Consider the following 20042-nt stretch of genomic DNA (forward strand, 5'->3'; position numbering starts at 1 on the left):
AACGCAGAAAAATCATCCCTTTCCAACAATATATAATATTAATATATGCAATACTTTTTTAATCCCCATATTCAGGAATTTAGGTGAAATGTGGGCCCTAAATTAGAATTAAAAAAAAAGAACTACGTATTTGTCGAACTTTTTTCAAACTGTTCTACAAACCTTTTCTGGGCGTAAAGAAACAAACTAAAAATTGCAGCGAAATCGGTCCGGTAGTTCTCGACTTTTGCGCGTTCCAAAAAAAAAAAAAAAAAAAAAAAAAAAGAACCGCTTTTTGGAAACTTCATTTTATATTATGTAGAGATACAGAGAACAATAATGTATGTAAAAATGTTGAAACAGTCAAACATCAGGGGCTCCCCAATGGGAAGTCGCTGGGGACCTCCCAAAAAATTTCTTATGTTATCACGATTAATGAGTCGTACACAGATGCTAATGAAAGTTTGAAGTCAGATTTTTGTTCCAAAACTTAACCACGTTTTAATTTATACAAAAGACAGAAAAAAATACATAAAAAAGGCAGCAAACGCAGCAAAATCAGCAGTCGTTCCTCATTTATAGCTTCTGAATACTTCTGACTGAATTCCACGCCATATTTTACTTTTTGCAAATGTCAGCTACCAAATATCATCCTCATTTAACTTAGTGTATTTTTCTGTCACTTCTGTCTCTTCAGTTTTTACAAAACCAAACTGTCGTACGTAATTCGTGTAATCTTCACGATCCCGAACGAGTTGGACAAATTTTTGATAGTCACGCGAGGGTAATTTGCCGCCATATTCCTGGGGGAGAATAGCTGGGTCTAAAAACTGATGTAGGTCTTTCATGTCAGATCCAAGGAAATGCACCTGCAATAAATAAAATAATTGTTATTAATTACAAATTACAAAAGTTTCCTATGCATTCAAAGCAGATTAAAGACAGTAAAACAAAACAACTAGATACAAATTTCAAGGAAACTTCATACACATGTTTTGAGGATACAAAGAACCCTTTTTTTTTAGTGCAAAAGGAAATAGTTTTTTGATGAAAAGGCACGCGCCATTACTTTGTTTTATTGTCTTTTATTTTCAAACACAAAGGAATCAATCTATTCAATGCAAAAGCAGGTTCACCATTTTCAATTTTACCAGCGGAGGAGCAGGGGAGGGGGGATATCTCAACTCATATCGAACCCATCAGAAATTACGCTTACATTTATGTACGTACCTTAATTTCTCAAAACCACGAGAGGTAGGGGTCATTGTCCCCCTTCTGACTCCTGTCAATGACTAGTAAGCTCTACAATTGTATCATCATGAATAATATGTAACTCTTGCTTTATATTTATAGTTTTGAGTACAATGAAGTATCGTATCGTGAAAATGGATGTATTGCAATCATAACCCTGACAAACAAAAAATATTTTAGGAGCCTGGAAATGTTCAACTCATTTTTACTGTAACTTGAATTCTGGTTTTAAATATTAACAGCCTCTGAAACTTTGAAATTCAGCACAATTCAATCATGATTTTGATTTTGAAAAGTTGTTACGCAATGTATTCACTATGGTCAGTTGATTGAATAAATGATATTTTTTTTCTTTGATTAAGTGCAATGTTTACATCTAAGATAACGTTTTTAATCAATCGTAGCCACTTAGTTTCTTGGGTAAGACCATAGATGTAGTATAACTATATACTAGATACACGACTCCGTAAAGAAAACCACTGAACCATTGAATGCGCGAAACTTGAAATGGACTGGCAAAAGCGTTGATTACGTTGATGCAACGCTGTTTGTCTCCCACCCATTAAAAAGCAAAATCTGGGAAAAAATAGATGTAACTGGGTCTACGTCTTCGGGACTAACAACAACATCCAGTTCTTCTTAATTTACTTAGTAAAGACCATGTTAATCTGACCTCCTGAATTGAGATTGCAAAATCACTGTCTTTATCTGTTGATGATGTGTGTGTGTGTGTGACCTTTTCTTGTCTTTTTCCTGTTAAAAGTTTTACTTTCAGCTTTTGTTTTCTTTTCCAAATCACTCCGACGGATTTTTTCAAGTTTTTATGCTGAACCAAAGTAAATCGTAATTTTGAGGTTAGGAAACCTTGTTATTGTGAAATTTTAAAATAAAAATTTTAACGGAAATGAAATATACAGTTATATATTATTGCATAAAGAACTAAATAATGTTTGTAAATAGGTAACAAATTCTTAGCAGATGTAGAACTGTTTCCATATGTAAAAACTTAAGAGGTTATAAAGACACGTGTTAGCACAAAGTGAACAAAACCATTAATAATGCTCCTTGTGGAGCGCTGTCAAACTGCTTGGTACACATCACTGCGCGATTGATGCTGTTTCCTAGCAAAAATTGTTAAAATTAATTTTAAAACTATTTTCTGAAAGTTAGCATAGAACGTTGTATTTCTTTTTCTCCGTTTGAGGCAAAGAACCCTAGAACCAAATTAGCCAACATTCATGGTAACAAAAACCTAAAATACGGATAGTTTTGAATAAAGCTGCTAATTGAGATTTTAAACGAAACATTGGCAGTGTGTTGTTTTAAAGGAAAGAGGAAAAGAATAAAATAATAACTTACTCGATCTCCGAACTTTTTAGGTATCAAAGGTTTCACCAACGTCCATAACGTTTCTACTAACTGGGGAGTATTGATTACGAGAATTGTACTTACTCGAGCTGGGTTACTATTCTATAATGGAAAAAAAAAAGAAGAAATTAAATATGCTCTTCAAATATGTGCATAAATACATATTGGTACACTCACACACATATAATATGTAACATTGCCTTCCTCATTTACCTATATGTACTTCTTATTTGGAACTAAAGTATTTAATGGTTAAATGTTTTTAAAAAGTGAAACATTGAGATTTTTTCCGTGTTTTTTCAGGCTAATTAGTAATGTGATTTTCTTCTAGGATATGACTGAGGTAAAAATTTCGATTTAAATATGGCATCTGTTTACTGATTTGCCATCTTATGCAAGTAAAAAAAAAAGTCTGTCCACGCTTTCCTTCTGGTAAGCTCTTTGTAGAAAAGTTATTGAACTTAAAGTTATATATATATATATATATATATATATATATATATATATATATATATATATATATATATATATATATATATATATATATATATATATATATATATTGCGGTAAAATAAATAAGATACCTTGTAGGCGATATTGGGTTAAGAAATTTTTATTCTAATGGGGGTTAATCATTTTACAGGTAAGTCCTATGAACAAGAATTACTTGCACAATAAAAAACCACACACCTTACGTCTATTAGTTGAAAAATCAAAACGGTTATAGCCATGTATTTAGAATCGGCGTGTCAAGGAAAGCTACGTATTCTCCTGATATGGCCCCTCGCAGATTCTAGATGTTCTCCAAACTGAAGAGGCTTTTTAAAAGTGCACTATTTGAAACAAGAAGGACATTATAGCTGCATCGACAACCGAAGTATTCTTCATTCCGAAACATATCTTCTCGGAATGCTTCGAACAATCGCAGCACTGCTTGAAGCAGTGTCAAAAGTCCCACAGAGACAACTTTGAGGGCGATTAGGTTTCCAACGCAGTGGCGGATCACCGCATAGGCGCATGAGGCGATAGCTGGGGCCTCCAGCAAAGCAGGGGGCCTCGGAGCTGCCAAGTGTCACACCCTCAAAATTATGGTTTTCCATGATAAATCCTCAAAACTCATGGAAATTGATAGATAATCATGGATTTTAGGCGCGGGATGATTGCTCATTGCTCCCAATAGAGATAGGGCCCCCTGAGTCTTAAGGGGCCCCAGGCTTCAGGTGCCTTTGTTTAGATTTCCCCAGGAGTTTGGATTTTCCTCATTCTTCCCAGAATTTCAGTACAAAATAGTATGTTTTTAAATACTCCAAAACTATTTAGTACTTTCCGATAAAATGCAGTTAGTCTTGCTAGAATGATTTTTACCGTTCCAAGCAGTTTTTTGGCCGAGTACTCCGTACACTCGACCACTTACTACTCGGCTGAATAAAGAATATTCATCTTGTTCAAAAAAAAAAAAAAATAACACTATTGATCACGAAGATATTTGCTTTAATTGGAATAGCCAAGGACAGGCCCGGATCTGCCCCGCAGATCCCGCAGTGCGGGGGGCCCACCTCCGTAAGGGGCCCAACGGCCCAAGAAATTGAAGGAAAAATTTTAAAAAAAGAAAAAAAACTAGCACTAAGGCTTATTAACATTACAAATATACACTGCTGACCTCTAGAGAGGGGCCCTACAGATTTTGATGCAGGGAGGCCCAAAATTTATAGCTCAGGGCCTGGCCAAGAACGTGTCTAGAGGGGTTAGACCCCCCCCCCCAAACAAACGATAACCAGTCGTTATTTGTCGCAGCATTATATCAGTCCTCAAAATATCCCAGTCGTCATTTGTGAGATTATGCCCGAGTCGGTGTTTTTAAGGCAAGTAGGACTTTTATTAAATGGGATGTAACCAGGGGCGACAAATAGGGGGGTCGAGAGGGGGTGGTCGCACGCGCACCCCCAAATTTTTTGAGAGGAATGATAAAAAATGAGCACATTCAATTTACATAAATCCCAAATTAATGTTCAAGAAAAACAATGTTGCTGGTTCTTTGTAATGGTTGATGAAAACTCGACACATTTCCAGACATGAGCAATTGTTTTCCGTTTTTTAAATTATTAGAAATGTATCAAGCCTTTACTGGCCTTTTCAGAACAGAAAAAAATTAACCAACGATTCTTCATCAGTTTAACTAAAGACGTAATTTCCTCATATAGGCTAAATATCTCGTTCTTGTGTGCTCTGTGTAACAATAGTTAAGTTATGAGAGGCCCGTGCAAAGGTGCGGTTGTATGATTTTCACAGGAAAATGCCTTAGTATTTTACATTCATTGTTACCCTTATATTTTAAGTGCGTCTATTTAATGAGTGTTCATCACTTTCTTCTTCTAGAAACACATTTCAGCTGCTCAATGCATCGTATGCTTTCATACTCTTTAAAAATACATACTATTTTTGAAAAAAAAAAAAATCTCACATCAACAAATATATTTTCTGGGGGCTCTAACTATACAATTTCTCCCCATATCATGATTAATTGCCGTTAGCCAATATGTGTTTTGTTCTATACTAAGATAATTCATATTTAAGAAACTCGACCCTCCAAATAAAATGCTGAAATGCCGCCCCTGGATGTAACTCGACGTAATTCGACCTCTTCGAATGGTCACTTTTCTTGACGAACAATTATATTGCCCTTCCTTATCTAGAAGGGAGCCTAAGGGAGCAGAAAGATCTGTGGGGGGTCCAGATCGAAGCCATCGGCACAATGGCACAGCTGTGTTTTCTTTCTTTACTTTTTGCAAAGTTTCCCGCTTTCCCACCAGTAACCAACCCGTAACAAAATAGCTTTATGACGTATTTAGTTAAATAAGTAATTTGGAAAAGGCAGGAAGTTTTTCTTTTTTTGGAGAAAGAACGAAGAACGTTCGTCATTTGCTGTTTTGATTCACTCGTGCTCGTGAACGTGCTTTTGCTCTGTCTTCAATCAACGACAAGACCATTCTTTTTGAGATAAGTTTAATGATATGTTTTAACAACTTTAATTTTTAGAATAATGACTGCTATCATGGTGTTAAACGATGATATGGTGTTTTGAACAAATAGTTTTAATGGTACAAAGGTATAACTTTTGGAAAAAAAATATACTGTTCATTCTTCTTCTTTACTAATAATAAAGCTGAAAGTCTCTCTGTCCGGAGGATGTCTGGATGTCTGGATATCTGTAGGATGTCTGTGACGCGCATAGCGCCTAAACCGTTCGGCCGATTTTCATGAAATTTGGCACAAAGTTAGTATGTAGCATGGGGGTGTGCACCTTGAAGCTATTTTCTGAAAATTCGATGTTGTTCTTTTTCTATTCCAATTTTAAGAACAAAAATATAAGATGGAAAATTGCGAAATTATCATAACGTGGAACCGCAACATGGGTACAAGCCAATTGGCGAGAACATTCACCATACATTATTTGTAAATATACAGGCGAACCAAAAGACCTTTTATTTTTTCTATTACGGGCAAAGCCGTGCGGGTAACACTAGTTAAATTATATTTCCATTACAGCGAAATTGAACATCTGTTAATTCATTGCAAAAACGCTTTATAAAATTACTATAAAAATTTTAAATGCCTCTGCTGCGAAAATAGTTGATTTTGAGTGTTCTCCTTCTTTCACTGGTGCCATTTGTTTGTAATATATTTTACAATTTCCACTTCATAAAGATTGATTTACTCATTAAAGGTAAACGTTTTATGTATAAACTGCAGTTGGGGCAAACCTAGCCTAACAGCGTCGTAATGCAATAATTAAGAATTAGACCTGCGTAACTTTCACAATGCTGCCAGGTTAGGTTTTCCCCAACTATAGAAGTGTTTAAGTTTCATTTTCAGGAGTGTACATTAGGGTGTCCCGAAAATTTTTTTTCCCGTTTTTCTTAATGCAAGACCTCTCAAAATTTGCGAAATCGATCGTAAATTACAAAAATAATTTAAAAAATAGAATAAAACTATATCTTCAGGGCTCTACCGATCGTCAAAGTTTTGAAAAATTGTCATTTTTATGGCAACTGAAAAAGAAGTACTGTGAATAAAGCTATAAATTTACTGTGAAATAAAAGCTCGACAGCTGAAATAAAAAGATCGTGATTCGTAATATCAACACGAACAGAAAAAAAAAAAAAAACATATGGTGATTACTACTGTAAATGCCTATATGGGAATAACCCCCATTTCCGCAGTAGAATCGTCCACGAGGCTTGGCGCCACGTCTCGATTTGCATGCAACAATATGTTACTGACGACTTCGACTTTGTTTGGTTTCAACTTGCTAATTTCTTTTACTTGTTTCGAGGGCTTTCTTGGCTTGACTCACGGGTGTTTTCTTCGTAGCCAAAGTAATTTTAATGCTATAAAAGTACAGTTGCTATTGTTAGTGTTATATGCCGATTCTGTTAGTTTTAAGTAATGAGTTCGAGACGTAGTGAGACTACTTGTGCTATACTGGGACCCTACAAGGAACTTGATGATCGGCAGCTACCTACTGTAAAAGACGTCATAAAATTTATTTTATTTGTCAGGAGCGAACAGAAATGTATGCATAATGGAAAGGACCCTTCCAGTTCAGATATATATACAATTGTTTCTGAAAAAATCAACAGTATTTGGACAAAAGCTTCAATTCCAATCGTAACTAAGGAACGAGTAATTCAATTATTAAAATTCTATTTCGAAAAGTACGTCAATTTGAAACGATACCCCAGAAACAAACGAAGTGATAGTTTTGAAAATAAACTGAAGTGCATTTTAGAGTCATCTGAGAAGCTCTTCGACGTTGCGGCTTGTAAGTGCCCTGTATTTGAGTCTTGTTCGTGTTTAAAACCTAAAAAAGTTCCCATCAATGAGAGAAGTTTCTTGTTGGATCAAAGAAATGACAGAAAAATGGCGATAAGAGGTGTCGATAAGAAAGAAACAGCTAGATTAATGAAACAACAGCAGAGAAAACTTGAAAGGGCAGCAAAAAAGTCTTCTACTGAAAATAACGATTCTGTCTCAGCAAATTTTGATGGCGATTCGATGCGTGAATTTTCTCCAGAAACGTATCCCATAACAGAGAGGAATACGGCCTCTACAGGGACACCATCAACTTCAACGACAAATATGAATACACTGATCTTGCCAACAGTTGCTAAGGTCTGTGATAGATACGGTTTGTCGACGCGATCTGCTGCTGCTGTTGCTTCTGCAGTTTTAGCTGATGTCGTCTTGGTTTCAAAAGAAGATTTAACTGTAGTTGTTGATAAAAACAAAATCCACAGAGCTGTAGCTAAAGCTCGGAAAGAAGCTTCCAAAGATATTGGAAGTATTGTTATAAAGAGCATTTACTTTTATGGACGTAAAGACAAGACTCTGATAAATGAGAAAATAGGAGCTCGTTACCATCGCAAAGAAATTTTAGAAGAGCACATCTCAATTTTAGCAAATCCCGGATCAATTTATTTGGGACACGCACTGCTTCTAATGCAATTCTAACTTCGATTACAACTCTATTAGAAGGTCAATGCTTGAATTTAGAAGACGTGATTTGCGTTGGATGTGACGGAACTGCAATAAACACCGGTTGGAAGGGTGGCGTGATTCAATATTTAGAGGAGTATTTGGAAAGACCATTGCAATGGTGTGTGTGTATACTTCATGCCAACGAATTACCCCTTCGTCATTTATTATTGACCTTAGATGGTTGCACTTTGGGTCCTAAAGAATATTCCGGACCTATTGGAAAACAGTTAGCTGGTTGTGAAAGTAAAATGACATTGTCTTTTTGCCCGGTGGATGGTAATTTGCCTAATTTGCCGAAAAATGTGGTTGATGAACTAAGCACGGATCAAAAATATCTTTATGAGATTTGTCAAGCTGTATCAACTGGTTTCTGTAGTCCTGAGCTGGCAAATCGCCAACCTGGAAAAATGGCGCACTCGAGATGGCTTACTTCTGCTAATCGTATACTCAGACTTTATGTAAGTACTTTTAATCCAACAGAAAATTTGCGATTATACTTGTTATGTTAACTACGTGGTTAAAGTGTACGCTCCAGTTTGGTTCTTAATCGAGCAAAAATCATCTTTTAAGGAAGCAGCCAAACATCTTTTTCAAATGATTGTGTACTCTCGATTTTTACCCGAAAACTTGAAATCTGTTGTGTATTCTGTTTTCGAAAGAAATGCTTTTTTTGCGCACTCAGAAAACCTGCTGGTCAGTATGTTGTTTGATGATAGGGAGCACATTCGGGAGTTAGCATTACGAAGAATAAAAAAAGCTAGAGAGGCTGAAAGTAGCACTAAACGCAGAATATTTAAAACACCAAAAACTAACTTCTCTGCTAAAGATTATACGGAAATAATTGTCTGGCAAGAGTGTCAGGTTACAGCACCACCGGTTCTTCGACATATTTCTAACGAGAACCTTCAAATTATGGCAAAAGATAATAGCTTGGAAATCGTTGACTTTCCTTGCCACTCACAATCTGTGGAAAGATGTGTTAAACTAATAACACAGGCTTCACAAAGTGTTACTAACGCTACTTCTAGAGATGGCTTCGTTAGAACCAGGTTGCAATCTCGCGCAGAAATGCCAAATTTTGGACACAAAAATAAGTTTAAATTCTAAACTTTTGTCATTATTTATAAACTGTAGTTTGTTTATTTTGTTTTTTTGTGCTTTGTTTCATTAGTTTCTTAAATAAAATGCTTTCTAAACTTTATTTTTGTATTTTTTAAATCATATCGTTTAGGTCTGTCAAAAATGTAAAATATGCAAAACTTCAAAGAGCGGTAGAGCCCTCAAGATGACACGCAATTCCATTTTTTTTACCTTTTTCGTGATCTGTGAAAAATTTCGCAAATTTTGACACCTCTTGTGATAGTGTAGCTCAAAATTTGTTTTTTTCTCATATATGTACGGGACACCCTAGTGTACATATGCCATATTCTACACAGGCAAAGAGCGTGTTTTAATGCTTCGAAAAAAAAATGATGGTAATGGTTTAAAAATTTTATTTTAAAAACATAGACTTTTAGATTTACTTGAAAACTTCTGAAGAATAAGGATTTTCGAATTTTGAATTTCAGAAGAAAATAAACAATTTCAGGAAAATACTGTTAAAAAATCTGGATACTCAGGAATTCTGATGTTTCTTTCATATTTTCTTCATTTTGTAAACGTACTACAAAAGAAATTCATCATCCAACTGAAGTCGAAAAATAAATAAATAAATAAAGGAACGAATATAAAAGGGCTTCATTGATGACTTATTAAATGACCCTCGAAAAATGTACTGGTTACAAAATATGGTCTTAAGAATCGCCTTTTTAAGACTTAAATTTCAGGAAATATTCGAGCAAGGGTCCCCAAACTCCTTTAATATCATAAAAAAATCAAGTTTTTTAAACTACACTTAAAAAAACTTAATTGGAATAGCCCCTGAGTAAAAAAAAAAAAATGCTGAAGCTTAGGACCATAATTTTTGAACAAATTTTCACGGAAGCACCTCTTTCTTGAAAAATTGTTTATCATGTAAAGTTTGTCTACAATTGCGTTTTTGAAACTTCAATTTCGAAAATTGGAAAGGGGAGGGGGAGAGAGAGAGATATATTGATTTCGATCTATTTTTAAAAAATATTGATCGGTGTCACTCCCTTGGCTCCATCCCTTACCCTAACGTTGATAAATATGGCCTATAATCGCGTTTGTAAGGCTTCAATTTCTACTACTTTCCGCTGAAACACCTGCACCTTTTTGTTCCCAAACATCAGCAAAGAAAGTCTAAAATTACGTTTTTAAAACTTCAAGTTTCAAAAATTTTCCGGGGGAGAACCCCCGGATCCCCCTTCACTTCTCAGATAACAGGTTTTCTCTTTTCTTTTTTTTTTTTTTTTTTTTTTTTTTTTGTTAAGTGTCCCGCCCTCCAAAGACTTTTTTCTGGTTGCGCCACTAAATTACACTTGCGTTGGAAAACTGGGTAAAGCTGGGATTTTGCTAAATGCCAGAAATCGGGGCTCGGTGGAAATCTCCCCTTGCACTGACTAAGTTACGAAAAAATATAGTTTTTTTTTTTTTTGTTAGAAATGTCGTTTTTTCCCTTTTAAATATAAGAATGCAACTGCGCCCCCACCTCTTCCAAAACTTGTTTTTTATCATATATATATATATATATCTTAATATATAAAAATCAATGTCCTGAGATAACATATATATATACATATATACATATATATATATATCAACGCACAGCCAAAACCAGTGAAGCTTCAGACTTGAAGTTTGGCAGGCATGTCCGCATGATTACGAAAGTAACCACTAAGAAAGGATTTTTCGAAATCTCAATTAGTTCGGGAGAAATTAATTAAAACCCATTAATTTCTGCGAAATTAAAACCTGTCATTGAAATTCAAATCCCTTATTTTCGAAGGCTTTCCTCCATTCAAATCATTATTCAATACTTCATCTCAACTTTTGGTCGATAGCGAACTATAAATTTGATATTGTTTTTGTTTCTCACGTGATTCTTCGAGGCTTTTCTCAAGTCAAATCATGTTTCTGTCTATTGCTTTCATTTTTTCAAAACTAGAAACGAAGTTTTTAAAAACATCATCACAGGCGGACTATCCTTTTGAATTTAGAAGAGTGCAGTTTCCTGTTAAAGTTTGCTTTGCAATAACCATTAATAAGTCACAAAGACAGACATTAAAAGTAGCAGGGACCGATTTAAGAGAAGACTTTTTTTCACACGGCCAATGTTATGTAGCTTGCTCCAAAGTCCGTTCATCAAGCAGCTTAATAATTTTAGCACCAGAAAAAAAAAACTAAAAATGTTGCATACAAAGAAGTTGCTTAAACATAGGTATATCAATAAAATGTGGATGGCCTGTGTTTGCAAAGATAATCAATAATTTAAAAGGATCGTTAATAACAGTTAAAGATCGGTTAAGGACAAGGTCATATATGTAAGGAGTCCAGGGGCCCCGGGATCCTCCCCAAATTAGAAAAAGTTATAGGCAATAAGTAATTATTATAGGGGATTTTCGAAACTAGGTGCACCAAGCAGTTAACCCCTGCTAATTCCATTACCCGAGCAATGCCGGGTACGGGAATGCTAGTATATATATATATATATATATATATATATATATATATATATATATATATATATATATATATATATATATATATATATATATATATATATATATATATATATAATTTTCTGTATGGTTAATATTAATAAACTATATCGTTTTTGTTGTGTCAATAGAGGGCCTCCGGATAAGGCTGCGCCTGGGGCCTCACAATCCCATGATCCGCCACTGCCTACCACCCAGGACTCCGAAAGCGGATGAACTCTTTGAATTTCAGAAAATACTCGAGCAAAGGTCCCTGAACAGACTTTCTTTAATATCATAAAAAAATTAAGTTTTTTAAACTGCACTTAGAAAAAATTTAAATGGTATAGCCCCTGAATATAAAATGTTATTGAAGTTTTTAGGACCATAATTTTGAGAAAAAAATTTCATGGAAGAGCCCCATCACCTCTATCCCGTAAAACTGTTTATCATGTAAATTTTGTCTCCAAATTATTCTTTAAAAGTTCAATTTCGAAATTGGGAAGGGGAGAGGGGCAGAGAATTGATTTCGTTTTTTTTTTTTTTTTTTTTTTTTTTTTTTTTTTTTTAAATATTGGGGGCACTCCCTGGGCTCCATCCTTTACCCTAACGTTAATAAAATGGCCTATAATCGCGTTTTTAAGGTTTCAATTTCTACCACTTTCCGCTGAGACAACTTCACCTTTTTGTCCATAAACACCAGCAAAGGAAGTCTAAAATGGCGTTTTTAAACCTTCAAGTTTCAAAAAAACTTTTCATGCTGATATGCCTGTATTTTTAGACAAAATCAACTTCGTAGACCTTAAGATTTTTTTTTTTAAGAAAGAGAAAAACCTATGCTGCTGCTGCTTTTTTTTCTAGAGAAGGGGAGGGGGGGGGGTGCAGTTAACAAAAACAAATGCTCAATATAAAACTGTTTTATCTATACTTTCTACTTACTAATTGTCATTCATCTTCTACAAAAAAGCTATACAACAAAATAGGAACCCAAATGTAAGTACTTGGTTCAAAAAGCTTATTTAGAACAAAAGTTAAATGGTTTGTCCCCAGGTGGGAAGTAATATTTATTTTTATAATGCTTATCTTGCGTTGTAGTCTGAGCATTAGCTTGTTCTTCCAATACAAAGACTAAGTTTGCTTTTATTTGTGTTTCTGTTCAGTGAAGTTGGATTATTTCTTGCACATATTATTTTTAAATTTAGTCACTGACTTTTTGTTTTAAAAATGTGAATAACAGTTTGTTATATTTAAATGCCATGGGAAACGAAATTCTCTTCCCTGTAGTTGAAAAGGCAGAGAGAAATAGATGCAAAATTAGCACATGGTGCCATGCAGACAGGGATGAATTTAAAGCATTTTATTTTCACAGGTATTGTCTCATGCTGATGCGACGAGACAAAGAGGTTGACAAGTAGCTTGAAAAATCAAGCTGTATTTTTAATTCCATGTTCTTTGTCTTTTACTGAAAACATATTGGTTATAATGAAGCAATCCAAAGCTTTTGTTCAAATTAACTCCAAGATAAAATTTTGTAAGCGGAGGTTTTCTTATAGTTTTAGTTGCCATGAAAAACAATTATTCATTTGCGTCTTTAAATGATTTATCTGGAATTTACAGGGGTATTTTTGATGATTCTGAGATACCAAAAAGTATCAGATTATCTGATAAAAAGAAAAATGCAATAAATTTTGGACTTGCACCTTGCACTCTACTTTAAATCCCTCCTTCTTAAGGACATTTTTTCAACAACAACAAAGCGAGTTGACAGACGCAATTGGAAATATGTACATTTATTTTTACTTCATTTCATACTGATCACTGTGTTAAAGAATAAAAGATTGAATGCCTTGTATTGTAATTTCAAGATTGAATTTGAAACGTTTTATCATCCACTGCGAAAATCAAGCTTATACATTACGTTTAAGTTTAAAAAAAAAAACTTGATATCTGTTGTCCTAAAATTTTATCGAAATTCTATCCTAAAATTTTTGAAATCACCACTCCGATCCCTGTAAATGCCAGAAAGCGGGGCTCGGAGGTGCTGACTAAATTACGATAGGAGGCAAAATTTTTCACTGTAATGTGTTTTTTTTTTTTTTTTGGGGGGGGGGGTCAGAAATGTCGTTTTTTCCCTTTTAAATAAGAATGTAACAGTCCCCCCCCCAAGCTTGTTCGTTTACTCAAAAAATAAAAAAAGTTATGATTTCCAGCATTGTTAATATTAGTAAGACGCTATTGTTTTTGTTGTGAGGGCCTCAGGATCAGGCTGCGCCTGGAGCCTCACAATCACATGATCCGCCACTGTTCCAACGCTCCAAATTTACCAGTTTTTTCTTCGGCAAAAGGTCGGATACTTTTATAACAGATCATGTCTTATATGATTAACAAAAACTTTGTGATCAAACGTTCATTTACAATTACAACCCCCTTCAATAAGATTGCTTTTGTCAGGGGCATGCTACACAAAAAAGGGTTCGCAGGTTGAAAATAATTGAGAATTCTGGCAATGTAAACTAATAGGCACGTGTGCAACGGAAAGATGTCAAATTTAAATAATGAATTCATATAAATACGATCAGTCTGCTACGACTCTGTTTAAGAAGCTGCTGGTTGTTTGCAGCTGTTATTGTTCATATGACCTTATTAAATGCTGTTAAATACATAGTCGAGAAATTATTCCACACTAAACGCGGAGATCCTTTCCGATTGTGGATAAATACTTCACTTAAATGTATCCCTCTTGAAACAAAATAAAATATATTTCGACATGCATGATTGCACAAAACTTTATTCCGATAAGATTATTCACTATTAGTGTGTTGTATTCAGCACACCAGAAAAAAAAAAAAAAAAAAAAATGAGGTGAGATTTCTCACCTTCAGTAAAATTTAAAGTGAGCTTTTTAAAAATTGATTTGAAATGTTGGCTTTGTTTAATTTCATTTTTGTTTGGAGGTTTTTAATGAATATTTATTTAAACAAAATTCATGCATGTACTTAAATGGAAAATTTATTTTGTGGGCAAAATATTGGCAATAGAGATAAGTTTGTTACGAAGTTTATTAACAAGAAGCCAAATTTAGAATTTGTATAAGTTAAATTAAAGCTGCTATGTGAATATCGGTATTAAAACATTGTCGGTTTTTGTATAATAATAAAAGTTTCTTTCGGTTTGTTTGAGTTAATGGGTAAAGGTAATGGTTTCAGAAATTCTCAGGTTTGCGAACAAAAATACTGAAAAATAATTACCTTCACTTATTAAACATAACATTATGATTTTATTAGATGCCACGTTCATTCTCACCACCATATATTATTTTTCATCCTCAATAGTTTTATGTTACAGTACAACTGCGCGTAAAGAATGTGAAACCCACGAAAAAAGGAATTAAAGTAGGAAATAATTTTTTAATTTTCAACAATTTTTCTATCACTTTTAATTATTTATTTATTTAATTGTTATTAATTAATTAATTAATTCATTCATTCATTATTTTTGACCAAAAGTTTACTCTTTCAATTGTTGTATGAGGTAGACGATTCTACTTTTTATTATTTGTCACTTATGGTAGCTTTCTTAGTTTCCTATTTTAAGTCTGCTGCGAATATTGTAATTCGTATTTCATCCACTTGCTGCGCTAGGATTTGTTTGAAATTGGATATACGGTTTTATACGCGATGTCAATTCCCCACTTGAAATAACACCACAAAACTTATAATGAACAAAAATGATATCAATTAACTAAATTAATGTGAGTCCTGAGCTTAAACAATTCATTATGTGAGAAACACAATAAAAATTAAAAATATCTTAAAGTTAAAAATTGAGAAGGAGGATTAAAATATTTTACATTTTTTGTCCTTTACTTACGTTTTTTTAACACATTTCCCTTTTTTTTAACCTTTCTACCACTATTGCATCCTTGATTCTACATCGCACACGTTTGAAGCAGCCGATCTTAACGCTTTATGTACTCTGTCTGGTCTACAGACGACTTGATAGAATAATTATCTTCAAGGAACTCCAAACAATTGCTTTCATCCTTTGCTTACGGTTCAGTCTCATCAACAGGCCCATCACTTTCAGATTCCTTATTACTTCGCCATCTAGATTTCGTCATTTTTCATTATAGTTGGGGCAAACCTAACCTAGTTTGCCTTGACATTGCTTCAAGGTTAGGCCCCACATATAGTTAGTTTTCTTTGACTTTCTTCAGTCAAATCATTCCCTCTTGCAGTTTTCAATTCCCCCCCCCTCTATTTCTGTTGAACTCATGTCATAGACTTGAACTCCCTGCTCCTTGAAACATTGTCTTCTTCTCCAAGAAGCAGAGCTATTTTATGCTAGTGCTTGACGGGTCTGAAAGAGGCGCACGCAGTAACCAAGGACACCCCAATGGGAGGTCACGGCAAGTCACAGTGACCTCTCAAAGATGTTCTTATTCGACAAATTTTGTCTGACGATTCGGGAAAATTGTAATTATATTAGGCAAAAATTATAAAGTTTCGGCAAAATTAAGAGTACCGGAAAATTATTATTGTACCGGTATTTGGAATATTGAATTTATGTTGCTACAATATTGGAGCTTTATGGGATATTTGAAAGAAATGCTCTGGAACGATAATTTCTACCGATTGAGTGGCAGGACTGCCGAGAGTCAAGACGGGCCCCTGATCAGCTTGGTCGCCGGCCCCACTTTACCCCTACAACTTGATAAATTTATACTATTCCGATTCCGAACGGGACCTCCTCATGAGAGGGGCCCTATGAGAGACCATGTCAGCCTAGTTTCCGACTAGGCTGACATGGTCTGTCATTGGCCTTGTTGAGTGGGAAAACTCCCGCAGCTTTTAAAACATGGCTACTGCTAATTTAGTTCATACATTTCCACTCAAAGCACTAGCTTATATTCTCTTGAAATATGTTTGAGGATGATGTTTTATTTAGTTTTGCGTTTTATAATCGTAGTGTTATTTGAAAGTCAACAAGAATATAAAAACCTTGCTGATTGAAGTTGGAAGGTATGCCTTGTGTGACTTGGAGGAATATTTTTACTGAATTTTTGGATTATACTTTATACTATTCGCCTCCACGCGACTCTATAGCTGCGTTCACATGAGATTTTTCTACTTCACAATTTAACGCTCCAACTCTGAAAAAGAAAAAAAAAATTTCACCGTTCACGTTTGAAAGTCTTCTCACAAGAAAATAAAACCCTGGCTGATTGAAACTGGAAGGCATGCCTTGTGTGACTTGGAGGAATATTTTTACTCAATTTTTGGATTATACTTTATACTATTTAAATGGCAAAATTAATGATGAAGCTCTTTAGTCCTAAAAGTCATCTACATGTCAACAAACTAAAAACTGGAAAAATTATGCCACAAATTTAACCCACAGAAATTTTTCCGTAATTATTCTTAGCAATTGATATCATTCGCCTCCACGCGACTCTATAACTGCGTTCACATGAGATTTTTCTACTTCACAATTTAACGCTCCAACTCTGAAAAAGAAAAAAAAAAAAATTCACCGTTCACGTGTGAAAAGAGGTTGTACGTTACACCCGAGAAAAGCGTAATTCAGACAGCGTCCGCACATCACGTTCGCCACGTAAAGCGGACAGACTTACGTTTTCCGAAAAGAGAGAAGCATTCATATATTGCAAACACGAGAAAAGCGCATGTCAGTACTCTCACCCAAGAGAAAAGGCGCGCTCATCTCGTGGAGACCAATGAAATGCGACTCTCAATTCTACGGACGTCATAGACGTCAGACGTCTGGCTTCTTGTCCCGTCGACGGGTCCCGCACAATCGTGGCCACGGCACAATACGACTTGCTGACTTGCTGTCATGGCACGCCGATCGAAAACTGGTTTTGGGGAGAAAAAAGCGGAGGTCATATGTCGTACGGACGCAGTTTGAATGTTGCTTAAAGCGCTTTTACTCAGCATTCTTATTAGCGGCTATACCCAGCAAGTAAACAAACTCGTTTCGCGTAGTGCATTCTGGGTAAAAACCACGCATTTGCTCCAGTTGAAAGAAGGAAGATTTATATTTATCCCGGAAATAACCAGAATGCGATATAAAGCAAGTTTTTTCCGGGGTAGAAAAGATCAATTTTAACGGGGCTTATTAATGCGCTATCTCGAGAAAGCAGTTCTCTAAATATCCGTCTAAAAAGGGTAATTATCTGAAACATTATAAAAAAAAACTTAACTTACGGTTAAAATCGTAGAAAAAACAGACAGTTTCCTTGGTGAGCTCATCTCCAGGAAAATTTTCTTACTAAATCCTTGAACATCACAGATATTAACAATACCATTAATCTGAGTCACGGGATCGAACCATAAAATGCTTTCTGATGACAACATTATGGCGGCAGCCATATCCCAGAATGAATAGACATCCGGGTCCCAGGAAGCTGCAAAGAAAGACAATTTAAAAATACAGTAACTGATTCTTTTTTCAACCGAAACTTCGTTTGATTGAGTTTTTATTTATTTATTTATTTATTGGTATGCAAACAAGGCTTTAAGGTCTTGGGAGGCAGCCGTTTCTACAGTAGATGCAAATTATCCATGAATTTCTATCACTTATGTTCTTTTCCTCAAACACACTAGAAAATCTTTCAAACACAAAAAAATTATATGTTTAGAACTTTTGAATTCGAAAGCTAATGAATCGGAAAGTACAGTAATGTATATATGATGTACAGTAATTATTTTTTAACTACGTGTTCTGCTTAAAGTTAACAAACAAAAAGTAGTTGACTCTATCGTAAACAATACAATAAATAGTAAAGTTTACTATGTTATGTCTTTTAAGATTTAATTGCCTTTTCTCACTTGTGTGACAATTACTGAACAAAATAGTTAATTTTGGAAACATAGCTGAAAACATCATTATGTAGTATTCATAATGTAAATGTTTTTTTTTTCTTTCTGGTAAAATCATGTAGATACAATGTCGAAAAACACTTAAATACACTCCATAACAAAAAAATAAAAAATAAATAATGAAATAAAATAAAATAAAATAAATAAATTTAAAAATTTTTTTAAAAATGACACACCAAGAAGGTTTTGTTACAACAAAACAAAATTTTACATGATGGAAGGCAACAATGAAATATAAAAACGATTACAAAATGAACGAAACATGATCATTTATTACTGGAAAAATTCAAAATGAATGGAGGTTTCAGTCCCCTACTGAGCAGGGTTGGCCGAATTGGACCCAATTGGGTTGGACCCAATGGGTTTTTTTTTGAAAAAACCCATTATTTAACCCACTTTTGGGTTTTTTAAAATTTTCTGAGAAGTTTTTTAAAAAAATAATTAATTTAAATACTTTTACAATTTAAACTTCATTTTTATTTGTTCTTCACCACAAAGAAAAAAAAAATGAATTTAGAACTTGAATAGTATTTCTTAACTCTTAACGGCATAAAAAAATACTTCAGATTTTAAATAAATGTATTTAACTTTTTTCTTTAACTGGTCAATAAATAACTCAAATTATACTGACCAAGTCCTGTCAGTCTGCTTTTCTCAATATTTGTAGATTGTACAGAGGAAACTAATTTAGTTAAAAGGCTTTCATGTGAATTATTTTCTGCTAACCAACATATCACAAATCTCGAATAAACACAAGGTATATTTTTTAGAAATAAACAGATTTTTCAAACGGTCGACAGAAAACAGAACAGGTGCAGTATTTTCATTATCTTACGAAAAAGTTTAATATTTCTTACTCTGTACACAGAAATAGAAAAACATGCAACATACAGTTCAAAGAAATATCTTGATTAAGCTGGAATTCAGTAAAAAGGGATTTAAACTACTTGAGGTTCTACAGTAGTTTTACATAACAAAATAAAATACAATTAAGTAAAATGCAAAAAAAAAAAAAAAAAAATGTAGTAATTAAAAATGTACAATAGATTTTATCACTCGAGAAGTAACTTTACCTTAACTATTGGTAATAATGAAAATTAAAAAATCTGAAACTTCACCATTCTTGGGTTTTTTCGTCTTTTATATTTTTCTCCAGAAAATGCTGAATTTTAACTAGTTTTCCAGCTTTTTTTACCCGAAGACAATTTTTGCACATTGTCCATATACTTACGCTACAATATTCTATAAGTACCCCACATTTTCCCTAAAAAAAGACAAAAAAACCCACATTTCTTTTAAAAAAACCCAACTTTAGTTGGGTTTTTTTTGGGTTTTATTTAAAAAAAACCCAAAAAACCCTGGGTCCATGGGCTTTTTTAAATAAACCCGGGTTTTTGCCAACCCTGC

The 20042-nt window shown here is 34.2% G+C and overlaps 1 protein-coding gene across 1 annotated transcript in view; it reads right to left on the reverse strand.

Moving 5' to 3' along the window:
* Positions 1-469: 469 nt before the first annotated feature.
* Positions 470-20042, reverse strand: part of LOC129224562 (alpha-tocopherol transfer protein-like) — a 30888-nt gene continuing 11315 nt past the window's right edge. Inside the window, exons 4-6 of the mRNA XM_054859039.1 lie at positions 17961-18160; positions 2590-2700; positions 470-848 (exon numbers count right to left, since the gene is read on the reverse strand). Of these exons, the coding sequence (XP_054715014.1) occupies positions 618-848; positions 2590-2700; positions 17961-18160 (542 nt within the window). The 3' untranslated portion in view covers positions 470-617. The remainder of the gene's footprint in view (positions 849-2589; positions 2701-17960; positions 18161-20042) is intronic.

This window comes from Uloborus diversus, chromosome 6 (genome assembly GCF_026930045.1).
Source record: "Uloborus diversus isolate 005 chromosome 6, Udiv.v.3.1, whole genome shotgun sequence".
NCBI lineage: Eukaryota > Metazoa > Arthropoda > Arachnida > Araneae > Uloboridae > Uloborus > Uloborus diversus.